Below are 21,443 nucleotides of genomic sequence, written 5' to 3' on the forward strand. Positions count from 1 at the left end.
TAAAAGATGAACACAGGAAATGATGAGCAAATGCATGCATAATTTTTTGTCCAAGTATTACAGTTGACTTTTAGTATGAACAGGGTCATTAATTAGCTTTGTGACTTTGGGTAAGTCATCCCCCCTGAACCTCAGTTTATTCATCTGTGAAATGGAGGGCTTGTACAAGATCTTTTTCACTTTAGTTATTATATGATTTCAACTATTCCACAGCAATAAGCTAATTGTTTCTATTTTTAACTTGACCATTCACAAGTAAAGCTAGGTTTATATCCCAGAAGTGTTTACATTTTGTAAATGTTTAATTTTCTGACTCTTGAATCAGTCCCAACTCTTGCTATGGAACTGCTTTTGACTATTTTATTCATTTGAAATTATACCAATATTTAGTTCTGGAAATGAAATATAAACAAAAGGATAATTAACAAAATTGATCTTTGCACAGGCAAAGAATGCCTTTCCTCCTCATCTCTGCCTATTGGAATTCTTGACTCTCTTTAATAAAGACACTTCAGTTGCCAACTTCTATATGTCTTTTCCTTAATTTTTAGTATTCCTTCCATTCCCCAAATTATACAGTCACTTAAGAAGCATTTATTAACCTATTATGTACATATTAAATATTTACTTATCTGTGCATGCTTTGTTTCCCTTTCACTAGAATGAAAGTAAATTTCTCAAGGTTAGAAATTTTTGCTTTTGTCTTTGTATTCCAAGCACCTAGTCTTATAATTTAGTAGTCACTTGATAAATGCTTCTTGAATGAATTAATGAATCTTCTTTGATGCTTAGGGAGCTTACTAGCAATTGGTCTATTTTTTATTTTAATTTTATTTGATCAATTTCAAACATTAATTCTTGGTTACAAAAATCATATTCGTTCCCTCCCTCCCCTCCCATAGCCGACACACAATTCCACTGGGTTTTACATGTGTCCTTGATCAGAACCCATTTCCATGTTGTGGGTATTTGCACTAGGATGATCATTTAGAGTCTTCATCCCCAATCATATCCCCCTTGACCCATGTAATCAAGCAGTTGTTTTTCTTCTGTGTTTCTGCTCCCACAGTTTTTCCTCTGAATGTGGATAGTGTTCTTTCTCATAGATCCCTCAGGAACACTGCATTAGCAATTGGTCTTTAGATGGAATATAAGTACTTATCCTGGCAGCTAGGTGGCACAGTAAATAATAAAATGTTGGGGCTGGAGTCAGGAAGACTCATCTTCTTTAGTTCAAATCTGTCCATATATACCCTGAGCAAGTCACTCAACCCTGTTTGCTTCAGTGTCCTCATCTGTAAAATGGGCTTGAGAAGGAAACAGTAAACATTCCAGTTTCTTTGCCAAGAAAATCCCAAATGGGGTCACAAAGAATTCAGCACCTCTGAAAACAACCAAACAACAATAAAGTACTTTTCCAGTTTTATCTCTACATATGTTTATTCTTATATCACTGTGCAGAAGTCTGCTGGGTCCTCAGGTGCAATCAGAGATTACTCTCTTCAGGAGATTTCAGTCTTTCTCTCCTGTGTAGTAGCTATTTTTAAAAAACCAGAGCCTAGTACAATATTGTTTTGGGCGGCACATCTCATTCGTGTCTCAAGACTAGATTCCAACAATTTCCTTCTCTGGCCATAATTTCTAAGCATCACGAGTAAAAAGGTCTCTATTTTTGCTTACTGAGTTAAAATAGCTTGTATTTTCTCCCTGTTTTTCACTTTTCTTACTCTGTCCACATTTTATAATTGCTGAGAGACTTTTGGCAAGAAATACTGATGTAAAGTCTATGTTTGTGAACAGCTGACCAAAAATGATGTGAAATTGTTGAGCATAAAGGAGTTAGAGGATAATATACCATTAAATATACTATTACTCAGTGCTTAGCTATATGGTACTGGGAGACACAAAAGAATATCAAGTTCTGTTGGGTATTCCTTACGTTATTTAAGAAGAAGGATAACTAGGGCTTTCAAGCATCTTTGTGGGGATTTTTATTTCTTTCCAGGATTAACCCTCTAATTAACCAGTTCAATAGTACTGCCTGCCCCTCTGCCTTTTAAGCAAAATTCTTTATCTTTGTACAGTTTGTGTTCTAGGAATTCTCAACAATGGGTCACCCCCTTCATCTGCCTGATCCATTCCCATTCCTGAATCACTGCATGCTCCAGGAGGAAGTTATTCAACCATACTGCCTAAATCCATCACAAACTCATATCATCAAATGGCAAATGTCCCCTTACAGTAATCCTTTTATTCCTTTTTTGATCAACTTTGTCAGACTTTCCACAAAAGCTTCTCCAAACCTTATCCTCTCTCAAGCCCCTGTGTCAGCAGATGAGTAGTCTGTCACTTGACTGAATAATCTAGTCTACTGGTACTGATTTTCCTCATCTCTCCTACACTGTACCTCAAACGTATTTTCATTCATCTCTTATTTCTTTGCTTCTGTCTAAGAGGAGGAGATAGGCTTCCTTGTTGTTATGGCTAACCTTTTTTACTTGATACCCTGACCTCGTATCTTCTTTGGGAAGCTTGCTTACCCTAACCACTGCCACCGTCATCACCACCACCACCACCATCATCATATAGCTGGCATTTCTACATTACTTTAAGGGCAGCTAGGTGGTGCCATGGATAGAATGTTGGTTCAGGAGTCCAACAGACTCATCTTTCTGAGTTTAAATCTGACCTTAGATATTTGCGAGCTGTGTGACCATAGGCAAGTCATTCAATTCTGTTTGCTTCAGTTTCCTCATCTGTAAAATGAGCTAGAGAAGAAAATGGCAAACCACTGCAGTGCATTTGCCAAGAAAACCCTAAATGGGGTCATGAGGAGTTGGACACAACTGAAATGACAACTGAACAACAACAACAAAAGAGCATTTTAAGGCTTGCAAAGTATATCACAAACATTATCTTATTTTATTCTTATAACAACCCTTGGAGGTAGGGGCTATTATTATCCCCACTTTAGAGATGAAGAAACTATGGCAGACAGAGGTTATGACTTATCCAGAAACTTCTAGCTAGTATCTGAGGTAGGATTTGCTTTCAGGACTTCCTGACTCCAAAGTCCATCTTTTAATAACCCACTGTGCCATGTAGCTGCCATTATTTCTTCTCTTCCACCTTCAATCTCTTCTAGTTCCTTCCCTGTTACCTACGAACACGCTTTGATCTCCTCTATCTTTAATTCTTAACTTGATGATACCTTCCCCTCTAGTTATTTTGTCAGATTTTTCAGAAGGATGTCTTTGCAAGCACAGAGATATCTCCAGAGATTGAGTTTTGTGAGCTTCTGAGGATTGTAGTCCAGATAGTGGCATAAAGAGCAACAAAGAACCAGGAGCAAGACCTTCAAGCATCAAGGAAAGAAAATTTAAATAGTACAAGATTATTCAATACTAGCATGAAATTTAAGAAGAAAATGGAATAATATAATTGGAAAAGCAAAGGAGATCAAGATGCAACCCAACATGACATAAAAATCTGAGCCTAATCATCAATTTAAAAATGATGGATTTCAATATAAGAAATATTTGAAGCATTGCTACAAAAAAAATGTGAGCAGATATTTGATTTGCAAACAACCCAGGCAACAGAAAGACAAGACAGGTAAATAAATGCAACTCCCAAGCAAAGCACAAGTAAGGGAATGCTCCAGAGACAATTAAAAGGGGAAAAGAAACCTAGAAAAAGAGACACCTCTAGGTAAAAAAAAAAAGAAGAAATAACTAACAGACTATTAAGATATTTCTTCCTAAAAGCATATGAAAGTGAAACTTAGAGAAATTAGAAGTACTAATGGAGGAGGAGCAGACCTGAGACATGATGGATTAAATCTCCAAACCCCACCCTACTAGCGAATCAGTGTATTTTATGGGACTAAACTACAGAATGAAAAGTTAGAGGGAAATGTTTGATACTCTAAGTCAATGATAAAGAATGAAGAATGAATAATAATTATTGTGGTATCTCAGGAAGAAGAAAGGCTAGATTCAAATCTGACCTCAAACATTTCCCAACTGTGTAACCCTGGGCAAGTCACTTCACCCCCATTGCCTAGCCCTTACCACTCTTCTGCCTTGGAACCAATACACAACATTGATTCTAAGATGGAAGGTAAGGGTTTTAAAAAAAAAGAAGAGAGGATAGAAAAATGGGTGAGAAGACAAAGGAGGACAGTGAAGTAGGAGAAAAGGGAAATCTGAGTTCAGTGGTGGGAGGATATTCCATTGTAGAATGCTTCAATGGGCAGGAGAAAAGAGGAAAAATTTAAAATAGGAGATGAAAACCTTAAAATGGTTATAATTTTCAAGGATTTTTTACCAAGGAGACTACTCCCCCTGACTGAGTTTTGTGTATCTAGAGACGATATTATGCCTCATGAGGAGGAAAGTTAGAACTCTTAGGGGGTGCATGATATCCAGAAAGTGGAAGGGCATGAACTTATGTAGAAAACTCCATGTGAAATGGGAAAGAAAATGATCATGGGGTAGAATTAAATTGCATGATCAGGAACACAGGAAAAATTTCACCATGATACATTATTTCTATTCTCACTACCTTCTTCAGGAGTCTACATTGCCGTGACCCTAGAAGTTGATTAGAAGAGGGAACTCAGACTTGGTACTTTAGAAGATTTAATTCCATGAGAAACACAAAGAGACTTTAAATAAATAAATAATGAAGTATGGAGATGAATCAAAGAATAAAAGTTTAGAATAGACAGGAAAGAGAATGAATGGATCCGGGCTACACAAAATTGTTCTTTCTTTAGTACAAATTAGTTTGTCTGGCTAAATTGGCTGTACTCAGTTCTGCCCTTCTTAATTAAGATTTGACCTTAAATCATTAGCTATATTATTTATGCCCTTAAATGACTCAATCTGTTCACTAGATCCTTGGAAAACACCTTCTTTGTTCTTGATGTTAACATATCTTATTTCTAAAGATTGTAATGCTTGCTAATTTCACAGTAGGGAAGAATAATTAGCGGCATATGTTGCTAATCAGAGTAGTAACACCTGTAATGAAACAGAATTAATTGGCTTGCATAACTTCATCACTTTTTTTAGAGATTTGTATTTCCTTGGGACATAGTTCTTTCTCTTCAATTCATTAAGGTTCCAAAGCTATCATAATATTCTTGGTCTGGTACAGTCTTGGTTTTAAAGAAGTGTACACTGGTGTATTCAGTTTTAATTCTGGAACTAGAACAGAAATTTCAAAAAAGCCACACACATCCATCTCCCAGGCCCCCTTCAGTCACCTAGTGAGGTGTACCTTCTTTTCCCAGATACCTTCCTCCCGCCACAGAAATCTTGTGAAGTACAGAAAATTCTGATTTTGACTTTTATACTTTTAAAAATAATTTAATAAGAACTTGGACTCTCTTGTATTTAAAAAAAAAACCCTTCAAGAACATTTATACACATTGTAATTTTATTGATGTTTTATGTTCATTGGATTATAAAGGATGAAGTGCCCATATTTCTACCCATTTTGTTTCTTCTTTGGCTTGTGTATATGAATAAGAGCAGAAGGTTAATATTGTGTTTTATATACGTGGTTCACAACAACAATTTGCTCTTTTTTTAGCTTTAGATATTTAACAAGGGAATCAGGGGAACTTCTTATTTTCTGGACATAGAATCTTTTGCAGGAGTTTACAGAATGTTTCCCCCTACTCTCTGGCACCCATGATATTTGAGATAGCCCCCAGTTACTGGGACCCAACTAGAAGCTACTTGTGTCATCCCAACAATGTAAAACCCCTGATAAAAATTATATAGAGCATGTATGTAGCTTTATAAGTCTAAAAACCACTTTACAAATATATCATCTTATCTTCCCAACAGCCCTCATATTATAGATAAGGAAACTGAGGGAAATGGAGGTCAAGTGACTTATCTAGGGTCAAAAAGCTAGTAAGAGTTTGAGGTCAGATTCCAAGTCCATTTTTCTAGCCATTGCATCACCCATATGCCTTTGATTTGACCCCAGTGACTGGTGGACTGTTGCAGAGATGATTAATGACTGAGAGTATGTGAGGGAAAATGAATTCTTGTCAAGGACCTTTTCTTCAAGTTCCATTAGAGGCACCCAATCTGGTAAATAGAATTCCATTGCTTACGTGATCCTTTCCTCTCCCTTTCTAGCTCACTTTTGAATGTTGTCTCTTTTTATGGCGGCAAAGAATTGGAAACTGACAGGTTGTCTTTAAATCAAAGACTGGCTGGACAAGTTATATGAATGTGATGGAATACTGCTGTGTTGTAAGAAATGATGAATGGCATAGTTTCAGAAAAACCCAAGGAGACTTGTCTGAACTCATGCAAAGTGAAGTGAGGAGAACAATTTATATACACTAACAAAAATATTATAAAGACAATCAACTCTCTCTCTTAAAGTGTTGGGAACTCTGATTAACACAATGGCCAACTACAATTCCAAATGATTCATAATAAAGAACACTATACTTCGAAGTAGAGAGCTTTAAACATGCAAATTGTAGCATATATTCTTTTCTTTTCAGGTCACAAACTGTTCTCCTAAGATAGAACTGATAGATTGTTTCTGTGTTGCTTCTCCAGTTTTTTTTAAACAAATAATGTCACTCTATGTCTAGATTGTGTATCCATTTGGAAACTGTCTTAGTATATGGTTAAATATTAATGTGTTCCTCATTTCTGCCATACCGTTTTCCAGTTTTCCCAACATTTTTTGCTGAATGTTAAGTTTTTATCCCAATAGCTGGGATCTTTGTAAAACACTAGGTTTACTGTACTTGCTTATTTCTATATATTATGTTTCTGATCTTTTCAATTAATGAATCCCCCTAATTCTTAACTGGTACCAAATTGTTTTGATGGTTACTGCTTTGTAGTATAATTCAGAATCTGGTATTGACAAGCATCATTCTTTCCCTTTTTTTTTTTTACTATTTCCATTGGGATTCTAGTTCTCTTGTTCCTTTAAATGAATCTTTTTATCAGTAGCAGTATAAAGTTATCCTTTAGTAGTTTAACTGAAGAAGTTAATTAATTTAGGCAGAATTTTTATTTTTGTCATATTAGCTCAACTTACCCTCGAACAACTAATATTTATCTGAAATTTTTGCTATGTATTTGTGAATAATGTTTTGCATTGCATTCATATAGTTCCATGGGTATCTTGGTGAATAGACTTCCAATTATTTTATGCTTTTTATAGTTATTTTAACTATTAAAAAAGTCTTCTGGGTTTTCTTAATATATAGAATTCCTTATTGTACATGTGAATTTTTTATATCCTCAAGTTTGCTAAAGTGAACTGTTTCCATTAATTTTTTAATGGTCTCTCTAGGATTCTTTAAGTAAACCATATTGTAGGCAGCTAGGTGGTACAATGGATAAGGTACAGGACTTAAGAGTCAGGAAAATCCAAGTTTGAACCTGCTTCAAATAATTATTCCCTGTTTGACTCTGAGTATATTATTTAAGCTATGTGTGTCTCTCTTTCCTCATCTGTAAAATAGACATTATAATAGCATTTACTTTGTTTTTGAAGGAATCAAAAAAGTTAACACAAAGAAAGTACTTGTTAACCTTGGAGTGAATAGATGGGTGGCTCAGTTGATAGACTGCTGGACCTGGAGTTAGGAAGATGCCCCTTCCTGAGATCAAATCCAGCCTCAGACACTTACTAGCTATTGACCCTGGGCAAGTCACTTAACGCTGTTTGCTTTGGTTTCCTCATCTATAAAATGAGCTGTCAAATGGTCACAAAGAGTCAAACACAACTGAAAGATAACTGAACAACTGAAAAAAACTTTACAGTGCTATGTAAGTGCTCCCTATACTTGTTATTATATCATCTGCAAAAATGATAACTTTTTAATTTTTTGCCTGTACTTATTCCATCCATTTATTTATTTTTGTCTTTTCACTATAGTTAAATTAACTAAGAATAGTATTAATGGGTAGCCTTGCTTTTCTTCTAATGCAATTGGAAAGGTCTCTGGTTTTTCTTCCTTTCAGATAATTCTGGTTCTTAGTTTTAGATACTTTTTGCTGTTTAGTCATTTCAGTTGTGTCCCACTCTTCATGACCCCATTTGGGGTTTTCTAGGAAAAAAAAAAGGTTTGCCATTTCCTTCTCCAGCTGATTATACAGATGAGGAAACTGAGGCAAACAGGGTTAAGTGACTTTCTCAGGGTCATACAACTAGTTAGTGCTGAGGCCAAATTTGAACTTGGTACTTCCTGACTTGATACCCTGCAGTCTATCCATCATGACACCTCACTGCCCATGAGATAGATGTTACTTTACATATTAAGGAAAGTCAAATTTTCTAATGCTTCCTAATATTTTCAACCCAATAGGGTCAGGCATTGTATCTTACCAAGAGCTTTTTTCTGCATCTATTGATAGAATATGATTTTTTGTTGTTCTTGTTAATATGGTAGATAATTGTTTTCCTAATCTTGAACTAGTATTGAACCAGAATTGCATGCCTGGTACAAAGCCTGATCATAGTACCTAATCTTTGTAAATCTATTAAAATTTTATTTAAAAACATTTTTTGTCAATTTTTGTGAGGTATATTGCTCTAGATTTTTCCTTTTCTGTTCTGATTCCCCTTAGTGTAGGCTTTAAGACCATATTTAACTCCTAGAAGGATTCACATATTCTGAAAATAATTCCATTTATAATCCTGATAGAGTTCTGGAACCACCTCCTGGAAACCATGAAGCTTCCGAAGAAACCCCAGAATATGCAAACCACTACAGGGAGCTCCAGGTTTGTGAGGTCTCCCCCGAAGTCCAGGCGCCCTTGTCGGCAGACACTGGAGTCCTCAAAAAGGTAATGCTGTGTTTGGCCCAAGATCCAAACGTTCTGTTTGCTTTTTATTTTTATTAGGAGCAGAATTTTGTGGAAAAGAAAAGAATCATGTAAACCTGAGGCTCTGCAAGTCATTCTAGATGCTTCTCTGTTCTTTCTCATGAGAATATCCACTTTAATATCCCCATAATCTATGAGTACGGACTTTCTTAGGTTCTGCTTTTTTTTTTTAACATTATTTTATGAAAAACATCTCTATGGAGTAACATTCCACTCTCTGCCCTAGCTACATAGCGATACTTCTGATACTGTACCACGCTTGCTTCATTCTTCTCCTATGATAGAATATTTGCATTATTATCAATATTAGTCTAATAGTGAGGCAGCTGAGATGGTGGATGGAGCCCCAGGCCTGGAGTTGGGAGGTCCTAGGTTCAAAGCTGGCCTCAGGCATTTCCTTGCTGCATGACCCTGGGCAGGTCACTTAACCCCAACTACCTAGTCCTTCCTGCTTTTTTCTGCCTGAGAATTGATACTAAGACAGAAGGGTAAGGGTTTATACACACACGCATATACACATATTATATATACACAGATATACATGTATATCATCTATACACAACATATATATTATGTACATATACATAAAAATATGTACACATATATACATGCCTATTAGACCTACATATGCACATATATGAATATATATTATATACACATAGTATATATAATCTGTAATATAGTCATATATTCTATACACATATAACATAATATATACACACATTATACACATACATATATTATACACATGTGTTACATATGCAAATATTACATACACATAGCAACACATCACATCTGCATACATCACATGCATGCAACACATGGCACATTGTGCATGTATGTGCCATGTGTGTACACATAGATGGTGCGGGTTGTGTGTATATAAAATGCACATGTATATCTATTATATACACATCACATGTATATATAACATGTTATACACATGTGCAATGTTATGTGTGCATTTATTATGCACATGTTGCATGTATACATATAATCTACACATGTACAAATATATGCATATATTACACACACATATATTAGCTTAATAGTGCTCCCATCATCATCTTTGTACAGATAGCGTTTTCTCCCTTTTAATCTACTTCCTCATAGTCTGTTCCCTAAAGTGTTGTTACTGGGACAAAATGCAGATTCAGATTTGTAATTCTTGTTTATGTGTAGCCAGATTACTTTTCAGAAAGAGCATACCAGATGATCCTGCCATGAGCAATAGATGCACGAAAATGCTTCCTCATAGCCCTACAACCATAGCTTTTGTTTTCTTGTGTGTGTGTGTTTAAAAATGAAAACCCTTCCCTTCCATCTTAGAATCACTACTGTGTATTGGTTCCAAGACAGAAGTGGTAAGGGCTAGGCAATGAGGATTAAGCGACTTGCCCAGGGTCACACAGCTGGGAAGTGTCTGAGGCCACGTAGCTTTGTTTTTATTTGCCGTTTTTTAAATTTTTCTTTTTGTTATGAATTTAATAAGCATCAATAAATATGAACATTTTAATATCCAAAGGAAAACAATAAAAGGAATTTATATGAAGCTGTCAATAACTACTATGTACATTTTTAAATGAATAAACAAATGTGTTTTATTAAGTATTTACTGTAAAAAAAGAACTTTACTAAGCTCTGAGGATACAAATAAAAGAATTGAGACAGTTATGGATCTTATGGAGGCAACACATAAAAGAAAGTTATTCTACAGGGCCCATGGAAAGACCCAGAAGTACCAAGTATTCAGTTAAGGGGCAGTTCCAAGATGCAAGAGTTCTTCTCTTACATTAATATAATTCAATCCTCATTTATTAATGCCTACTATGTGCCAGGCACAGTGCCAAGCATTACAAATACACTTAATAAAAAGAAAGTTTCTAGTCTCATGGTGTTTATAGTCTAATGAGGGGAGACCACACACAAAGAGATAGGAAATTGGGGGACAGAGAGGGGGGGATACCTGGTGCCATCTTGTTCCATAGAGTTGAAGCCAAGTAATGCAGCAGATGAAGAGAAAGCTGAAAAGTCCATGTTCTGCCCTCTCTAAAGAAAGTCATTTGGAGGACTTTGGTCCTCTTCCCCTCTAGTTTTCTAGTCAGAGGGGAGAAGAGGCTGAGAGAAAAGGTGTCAGTCAAGGCTTGAGTTAGGAGTGCAATGATGAGATTAGAGGTGATGTATTTAACCTGGGAAGAGCATCTTATTCCTATATTTGTGGTAGGCATTGCATTTTTTTTTTGCCAATTACTTGTAATATCGAATTTCTACATGTTTTCCTGTTATATGATCAAACTTGTCCCCTTCCCTTCCCCTTCCCCTTTCCTTTCCAATGCTGACAAGTGATTTGATCTGGGCTATATATGTATTATCACACAAAACATATTTCCATATTGTTCATTTTTTTAAGTCTGTAATCTTCTAAAACCAAATCATAAACCCAAATAAACAAGTGAAAAATCATATGCTTTCATGTACATTCTGACTCCAGCAGTTCTTTCTCTGGATGTGCATAGCATTCTTTGTCATTAGTCCCTCAGAATTGTTCTGGGTCATTGTATTGCTGATAATAACTAAGTCTATCATTCCAAAATATTGCTGTTACTATGTACAATGTTTTCCTGGTTCTGCTTATTTCATTCAGCATCAGTCCATGTTATTCCTACATTTGAAGCCAGGCTGAGCAAGAGATGCAGAGTGGTCTGATGACTGTGCCAGGGGGGTGAAGGAGATAGAGAAAGGGCAAATGATAAGACCTGAAAGACATTAGGAGGCAGTGGTAGGCAAAGATATAAAGCCTGGTGGAATATTAAATTTATTTGTGTTAGTACCAAAATTGTCTTGTTGATTTATGTCTTCTTGTGAACTTTGTCATTTTTTTCTTTCTGTTTATTTAAAGTGTTTTAGTGGAGCTATTTTCTCTCCTTTTAAAAAGTCTCTTTATCTATCTTACCTCTACCAGAAGCCCTTGCCTTCTAACAAATAAGCACAGTCACAGAAAACAATCCATCCATTGGCCATGTCTGAAAATATCTCATTCTGTACCTCTGGTCTATCAGTTCTCTGCCAAGACACAGTAAGCTTCAGTCCAGGAAGTCATGATGTGTCTGAGTTCTGTCAAAAGTTATTTCCTCTTCTATTTTCTAGTCATACTGGGTTCATTTCCCTTTTTAGTCAAATTTCATTTTTTTGGATGATGGATAGTTGATGGATTAAGGTACAAAGAAAGACAAAAAAGCTATGTACACTCCCCACTCTCCACCTTTACTGGAAAAACATTTTAGAAAAATGCTAGGCAGCAAAAGTGGCAATTTATCCCAAAGCACTTCAGGGTAATAAGTAATATATCTAGGTGGGCGGTTTTGCCATCCTTCTTGCCTTCAGGTACTCTTTCTCATTAAGTCACACACACCATCTGGCTGAATTTCCTTTTACATGCAAATTTTCATTAAATGTGCATTACCGGGGAAGCAATATACAGTAGATAACACGACATCCATAGTTGGTATTCATGTACCAATTACCTGTGAAAACACATACATTGTTTCCTCCTCTCCAGAATGTTGTAGTTACTATCATTTGTAATATCTAAATGTCAGCACAGCCACATTACATGGAAATTATATTGCATAAAGAAAAATCTGTCCCCCCAGAAGGGGGATGGGATGAGGAACAGTGATTGGTTTTAATTGCATTAATTTTTCATTATGCAGAAATATCTCTCTCAGCTCAGCATATGGTAATTAATGTAGGAGAATAGAGAGGTTTACTTCTTCGAAGGCTAGAAAAGGAATCTTTTCTAGCAAAGGATTCCTTTGTTTGGGGTTGGTGTGACAAGTGGTTTAGCTGGCCAGATTTGAGCAGAATTTAAAATAATTTCTTTGTTACAACTTATTTTAAGATCCAGTGGTTTAGGGAAGAAACTTTCCTCTAAAAACAAATGTGTTGAAAATGATTCTTTTCATTGTGCCAGAATTTAGCAGCATATTCAAAACCAAAGAACTCTCTGGTTTGGGGAGGCTGGATGATAAATGACCTGGAGTCCCTCTTCCCTTACAAGAGTATAAAGTCAGCAAGAAAATGAGAGTAAATGCAGAAAGCTTTAAAACACTTAAAATAACGTCAGTCAGGACAAAAGTAATGTTTTGGAAAATACGGGCCTCAGCTTCTTCAACTGTAAAATAAGTGGATTGGATTCATTGTGAGAGTCTTTTTATAAACTTTAAACATATAAGATCCTAAGATCCTATGAAGTGAACCTTTTAAATGGGGCTAACCAAATGTGGAAGTTAACTCATGCCTTTAAGCTTTCTCTGTAAAATCATTACATTAAACTGATGAAAGGTATTTAAGGGCAAGTAGAAAACGCCAGCTCTCCAAAAAAAAAAATGTAGACACTTTTTAAAGAGGTTGATCTCCATGATTAATATTTTCTCTATCACTTGAAGTCTAGAGGATGAAAAAACTCGGTCAAGCTCTGATTTGTAGCATTTGTCAATTTCCAAAGTGTAAATGCTCATATTGAACATTTAACAATTCAAGCTAGCTACACAATACACTCCCAGCTATGCTGAAATCAAGTGTGGGATTTGGGATTTGTGGAATTAAGTAATTAAGGTAGCTTAATTTAATCATATTCACTCTTGAATTATGATCACATTTCATTTCCCTCTGCAAAATAAATAAATAAATAAATAAATAGATGAATAAAAGTTTGCAGTTGGAGATGGAACCTGATAGACCAGTCGGTCATTGCTCCAGGCTGAAAATCAAATTGTGGTTTTTCCTTTTTGAAAAAACTAATTCCACAAATTGCTTGTCAGCTCCAGGAGTGGGGAGGGAAAAAACATGAATCATAGAATCATGCAAAAATGTTCTAAAAAAATAAATTAAGTAATGTAAAAAAATAAAATTCAGGGTCAAAAAGTTTTGATAATTAACTGTTTTATAGTATAGTTTGAGATGTAAAAGTGCCAAGCTCACCTTCATTCTACTTTTTAAAAATAATACTTTTGTGACCATTTCCTTTTCCAAATAAATTTTATCTAATTTTATAAAAAACAAAACTAATTCCACAGTTTTCAACATTTTAATATCAATTTAGGCATAGAAGTGAGGTATTAAAAACAAAACTTAAAATTCAAATAAAGATTTCTAATGGTTATAAAAGTCCAGTAAACTTTATTCAATCTTGTGTTTAAGAATTTCATTCCATTAAAATTAGCTTATTTGATTCCTTCCTTCCCAGAGCAACAGCAATCTGGCTATATTAAGTATTTGTATTCTCCTTTTTATACCCATTTATTTGTTCTTCACTTTACTTGGTACATGAAGTAGGCTGTGGGAACATTCCTTAAGCTATCAATATGTATTAAGCCCTTCAATTAAAGTGAGAAAACATCTACTTCACCTGCCTGTATAAACTGAAACATAGGTTTATAATTACAATCATAATATTGACTCCCAAACACATAGTTAAATCTATTGGGAAAAAATGTGCCTGTAACCACAAATCACAACAGAAAATTACCAGAATTTTATTTTTAAAGGAGCAAATATACTTGACCTTGCATTTATTTTTAGTGTTGCATTCCTTCTTTTGAATGTTTGCATTTAATTATAGCACAGCTTTAATAAGTAGAGAAGTTATTTATATAAGGTAAATAGAATTTAGTTTATAATATTTTTTCTTTTCCTAAAAAGATCTGATGTGTGGATACATGCATGAGGAATTTGAAGAATGAAATGAAATTATGTCCATACTAAGTATCAAATGAATAAATTTCTTCCCTTTGTTCAAGAAGGGGTGGATAACAATATTGACCATAATACATTTTATTATAGTCTAAATACAATGTAACATTATTGCTGCTACTTAATCTGTTTAGGGAAAGAGAATTTCTCCTAGGTACTATTATGCAAATGTTTTCAGCACATGAAGGAATATCCTAATTTCAATGAAACATTTCTTTTCAGAAAATTATGAAAATGAATTCTAAATATTGTATTTTAGTTAGAACTTTTTACAAAGAAGCCTATTAACCTATTGAGATTAGTAACTATCTGCTTGTAAAATAGCTTTCTTATTACTTTTTATATCCTTTGCCAATGCAAATCAATTATTTTTGTCAATAGAAGTCTTATGTGACTTTCTAGATCATAAATGGGTTTATTGTATTTTCAGATGCTCTTTTCTTTTTTTCAAACCCTTACCTTCCATCTTAGACTCAATACAGTATACTGGTTCCAAGACAGAAGAGTGGGAAGAGCTAGGTTTGGGGGATGAGAGGTAGGTGAATTGCTCAGGATCACACAGAACATGTCTGAAGCCACATTTGAACCTCGAACTTCCCAGCTCTGGGCCTGGCTCTCAATCTACTAAGCCATCTAGCTGCCCACTTTTTCACTCTTGAGCCCAGTTTATACTAGCAAAAGTAGATTGTTGAGTTATTATTTGGATAACTTAAGCAAAACATAATTTTGCTTCTGAATTTTTTTCCTTTTGTTTTTGTAACTCCAGTTCACCTTGTTATTATATTTCTCATCTGGAAGGAATGACAGTACAGAAATAGAAAAATATATAATATAGATTGTAGATAAAACTCACTTTCATCAACATAAGAGATGACATGTTGTCAAATGTGTATGTGTAATTTTCATTTCAGAAAGTTGTGTTTTAAGATCCTGAGTTTCTTATAAATGCATCACTGGCCCCATTTTGGAATAATCTCCACTGAGTCACTAATCTCCTAAATCACATTTAAGAAACTGGTTTCTTCTTTCATCTTGAATATATTCAGTGATTGCTAAAACACAATTTCCTTTGACAGCTTTTTCATTGCCCAATTCATTTTTAATCATCAAGGTGGAACTTTCCCAGTTCCCAGCTGGCCCAGGAAATTCAACAAAAGCAATTTAATTCAACAGGTATTTTTTTTTAAACATTAGTCCTGTGCGTGATCTAAAAGAAGCATAAGATATGGGCAATTTTTTCAATGTGTTTAAAATCTTATTATGGAAACAAGACCTACATTGTATAAAACTACTAGAGAATATTACATGAGTCAGTATATAGCCAGTGGTTTGTTGTACATTTTAATCTTTCATCTTATCAACCCTCATTTTATAGTTTTCAGAAAGAAAAGATATAAATCCCTTCATTTTGATCATAATAGTTCCATCATTACATTTTCTATTATAAATTCCAGGCTTTCTTTCTTTACCAATTATTTGTCTAATTACATTGCTTAGTCATTCTATTATCTATTTATAGAAAAATATTTCAGTGGCTTCCTATTTTAATGACTCTTATAAAGCAACTATGTGGTGCAGTGGACAGAGTGCTGAGCCTGACCTGAGTGAAAAACTGAACTCAGACACTTATTAGCTGTGTGACCCTGGGCAAGTCACTAAACTTCTGTCTGCCTCAGTTTCTTCAATTATAAAATGAAAATAATAATAGTACCTTACTCAAATGGGATAATATTTGTAAAGCACTAGCACAGTGCATGGAACAGTGTTGATATTCAGTCTTTTTCAGTTGGAATTAACTCTTCATGACCCCATTTTGGATTTTCTTTGCAGAGATAATGGAATGGTTTGCCATTTCCTTTTCTAGCTTGTTTTACAAATGAGGAAACTGAGGCAAACAGGGTGAAGTGACTTGCCCAGGGTCACATAGCTAGTGTCTGAGGCCATATTTGAACTTGGGAAGCTCAATCTTCTTGACTCCAGGCCTGGCACTTAAACACTGTGCTGCCTGTGGCATATAGGAGGTACTTAAATACTTATTCCCTTTCCCCACACCTTTCTCTCTCTTTGTTGTGAGATGAGGGATCATAAATGAACAGTTTGCTTTTCCATGACTATCAAGAATTCTAGAAGAAGGTCTCCACCCATCTTAGGGAGATTGAGAGATTGTTAAATTCAACTATTCAGCAAACATTTCTTGAACGTCTGTTGTGTGCCAAGTGATAATAATCATGGTAATAGTAGCTAATATTTATATAACACTCTAAAGTTTATAAAGTGCTTTACATATAGTATCTTTTTTAAAAAATAGTTTATTATATTTAAATACCTTGTCAATTCCACTCTTCCCTTTAGAGAAGGCATCATTTGACAAAAAGATATACGCAACTATAAAACTTTATCTTACTGATTTCTGTTTATCAGTTCTTTCTCTGGAGGTGACTACACAAGCCATTCATCAAGCAATATTTCCATTGCTGTACATAATTTTCTCTTGGTTCTGCTTGTTTTACTCTTCAGAATTTCGTGTAGGTCCTTCCACATTTTTCAAAAATTAACCTGTGTGTCATTTCTTATGGCACAGTGGTATTGCTTCACAATAATCTGCCACGATTTGTCTAACCATCGTCTAATTGATGGACATCCCTTCAATTTCCAGTTATTTGCCACCACCAAGAGTTGCTATAAATATTTTAGAACCTATAGTTTCTTTTCCATTTCCTCCATATATCGTCTTGTTTTATCCTCACAACAACTCTATTAGGTTGGTTCTATTATGATCCCCATTTTATAGATGAAGGAACCAAGGCTGAGAGAAGTTAACTTACCCAGGGTCACACAGCTAGTATGTAAGAGTCTGATCTGAGTTAGGATTTGAACCCAGGTTTTCCTGACTTAAAGTCCAATATTTTAAGTTTAAATAAGACATGATCCCTACTCTCATTGAGTATATGATTTAATAGATGATTAGGACATATGCATAGAGTAGAAAATAACATAAAAGGGAACAGAAGGTAAGGATATATTTTTTTAATTCACTTTCCCACCTGGCCAATACCACCCTGACTTCCATCAACTAAAATAATCCATGAGATTCTTCCTTCTTTTAAGAAGGTAATTAGCCTAATTTGGCCAAGGTGGCTCAGTTGAGGGACCCCTTGTTCCAGGGTAGTCACCACACTAATTAGTTCAGAGTGCAGTCCTTTCCTGGGTTGAACAGACAAAGGAGATTGTTTCTGAATTGAAAGTTAAAGACTGAAAAATATTTCAATTTCAGATTAGTCCAAGGATTTCAGACTAGAATAATTTTTTAATGATTTCTTAATATTCCTGAAAAGGTGAGGCAGCTAGGTGGTACAATAGAAAGAGCCCCAGGTTTGGAGTCAGGAAAACGAGTTCAAATCAGATCTCACATACTTCCTAGCATTGTGACCCTGAGCAAGTCATTTAATTCTATTGTCTTACCCTTACTGCTCTTCTGCCTTAGATGATACTAAGACAAAAGGTTAGGGTTTAAAAAACATATATTTCTGAAAAAGATAAACTTAGTTTGCTTCCATTGTTGAATCTCACTCCCACCCCTACCAAAAAACAACAGACACCATGTAAACTCCTTGTGGGCTAGAACTGTTTTCTGTTTGCATCTCTAGGGATGTCCTCTAAGAGCTTAAACAGTATTTGTTGAATTAAATCAAAGGTGCAAGCGAAGTGTTAAATGACATCTGAAGGGGAGAAAGTTGTTGCTAGGATCAATGGAGGCTTTCATGGAGGATGGAGCAAGAATAGGAATTTAGCATGTGAGTTTAGAGTTAGGAGACTTCTTTAGGCAAAGGGAACATAGGAGCAGAGGCAGGAAAGGGAGAAAATGTACAGGTGACAGCAGATAGTGGTTTGATTTCACTGGAATTTAGGCCAGGGGTTCCAACATTTTGCATCATTGTATCATCACTCTATTTAGCGGTCTTGCAAAGTCAATGGACCCCTTTTCCGAAGAATACTTTCAAATAATTAAAGGAAATGCTAAATTTCAAATAGAAGTTTCATATATAATATAAACATAAATATATTTATATACAGTGTGTGTTTATGTATATATTTGCCTTCCATACTCACAGATGCCCTAAAATCAGTCTATGAAAGTTCAGGTCAGTGCTAGAGGTATGGCAGGGAGTTGGGGTAGAGGAAAAGTGTGTGTGTGGGGAGAGAGAGAGAGAGAGAGAGAGAGAGAGAGAGAGAGAGATACAATTTTTAATAATCATTAATAATCATTTTATGATTTTTTGTGATTCATGTTCTCTCTCCCCCTCCCTCTTCTCCTCCCGCACCTGAGACAGCAGGCAATGTGATATCGTTTATACATGTACTATCATGCAATACACATTTCCATGTTCATTATGTTGTAAAAGAAGGCACATATTGTTTAGACTAGAGGAAAATTTCAGCAAGAAAACAAAGTAAACACTAGTGTACTTCAATTTGCATGCAGACTCTGTCAAGTTCTTCCTTTGCTAGTGGCTTTCCTTTTTTGTCATGAGACCCTTGGAGTTGTCCTGGATCTTTGCCACCTTGGTAAAAATTAAGTCATTTACAGTTGATCATCATTCATTAGTCTTGTTACTGTGTACAATGTTCTCCTGGTTCTGTTCACTTCACTTTGCATCAGTTCATGTATTTTTTCTTTCAAGTTTATAGATAGATCTTTGAGTGGAAGCTGGGTGACCACTTGCTAGGGATGAAAAAGAATCTTTTTCAAGTAGAGGTTAGACTTTGAGGTTTCTTCCAGTCATAGGATTTAGACTTATTCCAACCAGGGGTTTTCCATCTCTGAGGTTGTCTGAGATTAAATGAAATGCCTACAAATAATTTGAATCCTCTCTCTGGTTCTACCCTCACTCCAGCTGTGACATAATGTTCTTTGAGTTTTGTATTCCCATTCTTTGCATAAAAGTACTATCATTCTGTCTTCTAAATTTTCATTTCTCAGGAATTTGTTTTTCTTTACTATGCATATCCATGACAAGAATTTTATTTTTCTTTTAATTTTTTTTTTTTGGAGTGGGGGAATAAGAAGAAAAGAAAATGGATTTTTGGTAATAGAAAAAAAATTAAATTTTTTAAAAAAATCTTATTTCTTCCAAAGTAGATAAAGAACCTCCAAAATTCTGAAAAAGAAAGGAAAGAAAAAAGCATTTATTAAACACCTTTGTGCGAGATACTTTACAAATATTATCTCATTTGAATTAATATTGCAATATTGCAAAATTCCATGGTTTTGTCAGTGTGGGACTTCTTTCTGCCAGTGCAGATCACATTCTCTCAATGTTGTAATAGATGAAATTTCTGAGTTATCACAAAAAACTATTATTATCTGGTTCCAACCTTCTGGTAAGAGGCCTCTAAACAAATAGCTGGGCTGTTTTTTGAGTGACACAGTCCATTATCAAGAGTGCAGTCCAAGCCACTCCAGTTTAGTAGGAGCATGTGTTCTATCAACAGAAACTTTGTAAATCCAAAGTCACCTCTATATCAGTGATGCATCAGTGAAGGTCTTAGTATATATAATCTGATCTTGAGTGAAATTGAGTTGATTGGTTCTGTTTAGACCCAGGGGATAATGGGGCATAGAAGCAAAGATAGGATCAGTGACTTGTAAGCAGTACATTTAGGGTTTTTTTTTACTAATATATTATACTATGGTTGCCAGGGATTTAATTCAATCCCAATAAAAATACTCAAGTCAATTTGGAAATTTTATGGTGGTTTAATTAATAAAGAGGGAAGGAATTAAGAAGAGAGAGGGAAAAGGGTATAAAATTTCTCCATCCTAGCCTGAGCCAAGGGGAGTTCAGAGGCCTTCCAGCCAGGAGGCCTCCTCCAAGATGAGGGGCCTCTTAGGAGGATGTAGTTTTAGAAAAGGTAAAGAGGGGGAAAAAAAAGGAATTGGCCTAAACTCTGAGAGATTTCAGGGAAGATGCCTCACCTGACCCAGCAAAGATGCCAAAACGGGGCCATGAGCCACACCGATAGTCAAACCCAACATCTCTGAGAGAGAGATGTTGAGCTCCATGTCTCCACTGCCAGAAAGAGAGAGCCACCTCTCCGCGAAAAGAGAGGTCTGAGAGAAGAAGTGAAGCAAAATATATAGACAGTTTTTTTTACATCACTTCCTGCAGCTCACATGTACCAATGGTAGCTTAAGCTTCATTTAGGACAGGGGGTCTGTCAGTTGTTTCTGATTTGTCACTTGCTAGCACATGTCTGTCATAGGCCATCATCCTCAACACTTAATCCTTAAGTAGGGGTGTATACATTCCTGATTACTAGACTAAGCAGGGTGGAGTAAATCTAAAATTCACAGAGTAGAAGTTACAAATAGGGTGAATTTAGACTTGCTGTTAAGAAAAATCTTTCTAACCATTTTTGCTGTTGAGTCGTTTCAGTCAATCTACACTTCATGACCCCATTTAGAGTCTTCTTGACAGAGATATTGGAGTGGTTTGCCTTTCTTTCTCCTGCTCATTTTATATATGAGGAAACTGAGGAAAAGAGGGTTAAGCAACTTGCCCAGGGTCACTGCTAGTAAGTGTCTGAACTTGGATTTGAACTTGGGTTTTCCTGACTCTAGGACTCCTGAGTCCTCCTGACTCTATCCATTGTACTACCTAGCTGTGCTTAATCATTAGATCTATCTAAAAATGAATTGGACTGCCTTAGAGGAGACAATAAGTTTCTTCTTCACTGGAGGTCTTCAAAGGCTGAAAGATCACTTGTCTGGAAAGATACAGAAGAGATTCTTATTCACATATG

General features: G+C 35.4%; 1 protein-coding gene across 1 annotated transcript in view; it reads left to right on the forward strand.

The window, feature by feature from the left end:
• CRYBG1 (crystallin beta-gamma domain containing 1) overlaps nt 1–21,443 on the forward strand; it is a 245,273-nt gene that overhangs the window by 96,510 nt on the left and 127,320 nt on the right. The window contains exon 2 of the mRNA XM_007484389.3: nt 8,705–8,846. Within this exon, the coding sequence (XP_007484451.2) occupies nt 8,705–8,846 (142 nt within the window). The remainder of the gene's footprint in view (nt 1–8,704; nt 8,847–21,443) is intronic.

Source organism: Monodelphis domestica, chromosome 2, assembly GCF_027887165.1.
Source record: "Monodelphis domestica isolate mMonDom1 chromosome 2, mMonDom1.pri, whole genome shotgun sequence".
Classification (NCBI taxonomy): domain Eukaryota; kingdom Metazoa; phylum Chordata; class Mammalia; order Didelphimorphia; family Didelphidae; genus Monodelphis; species Monodelphis domestica.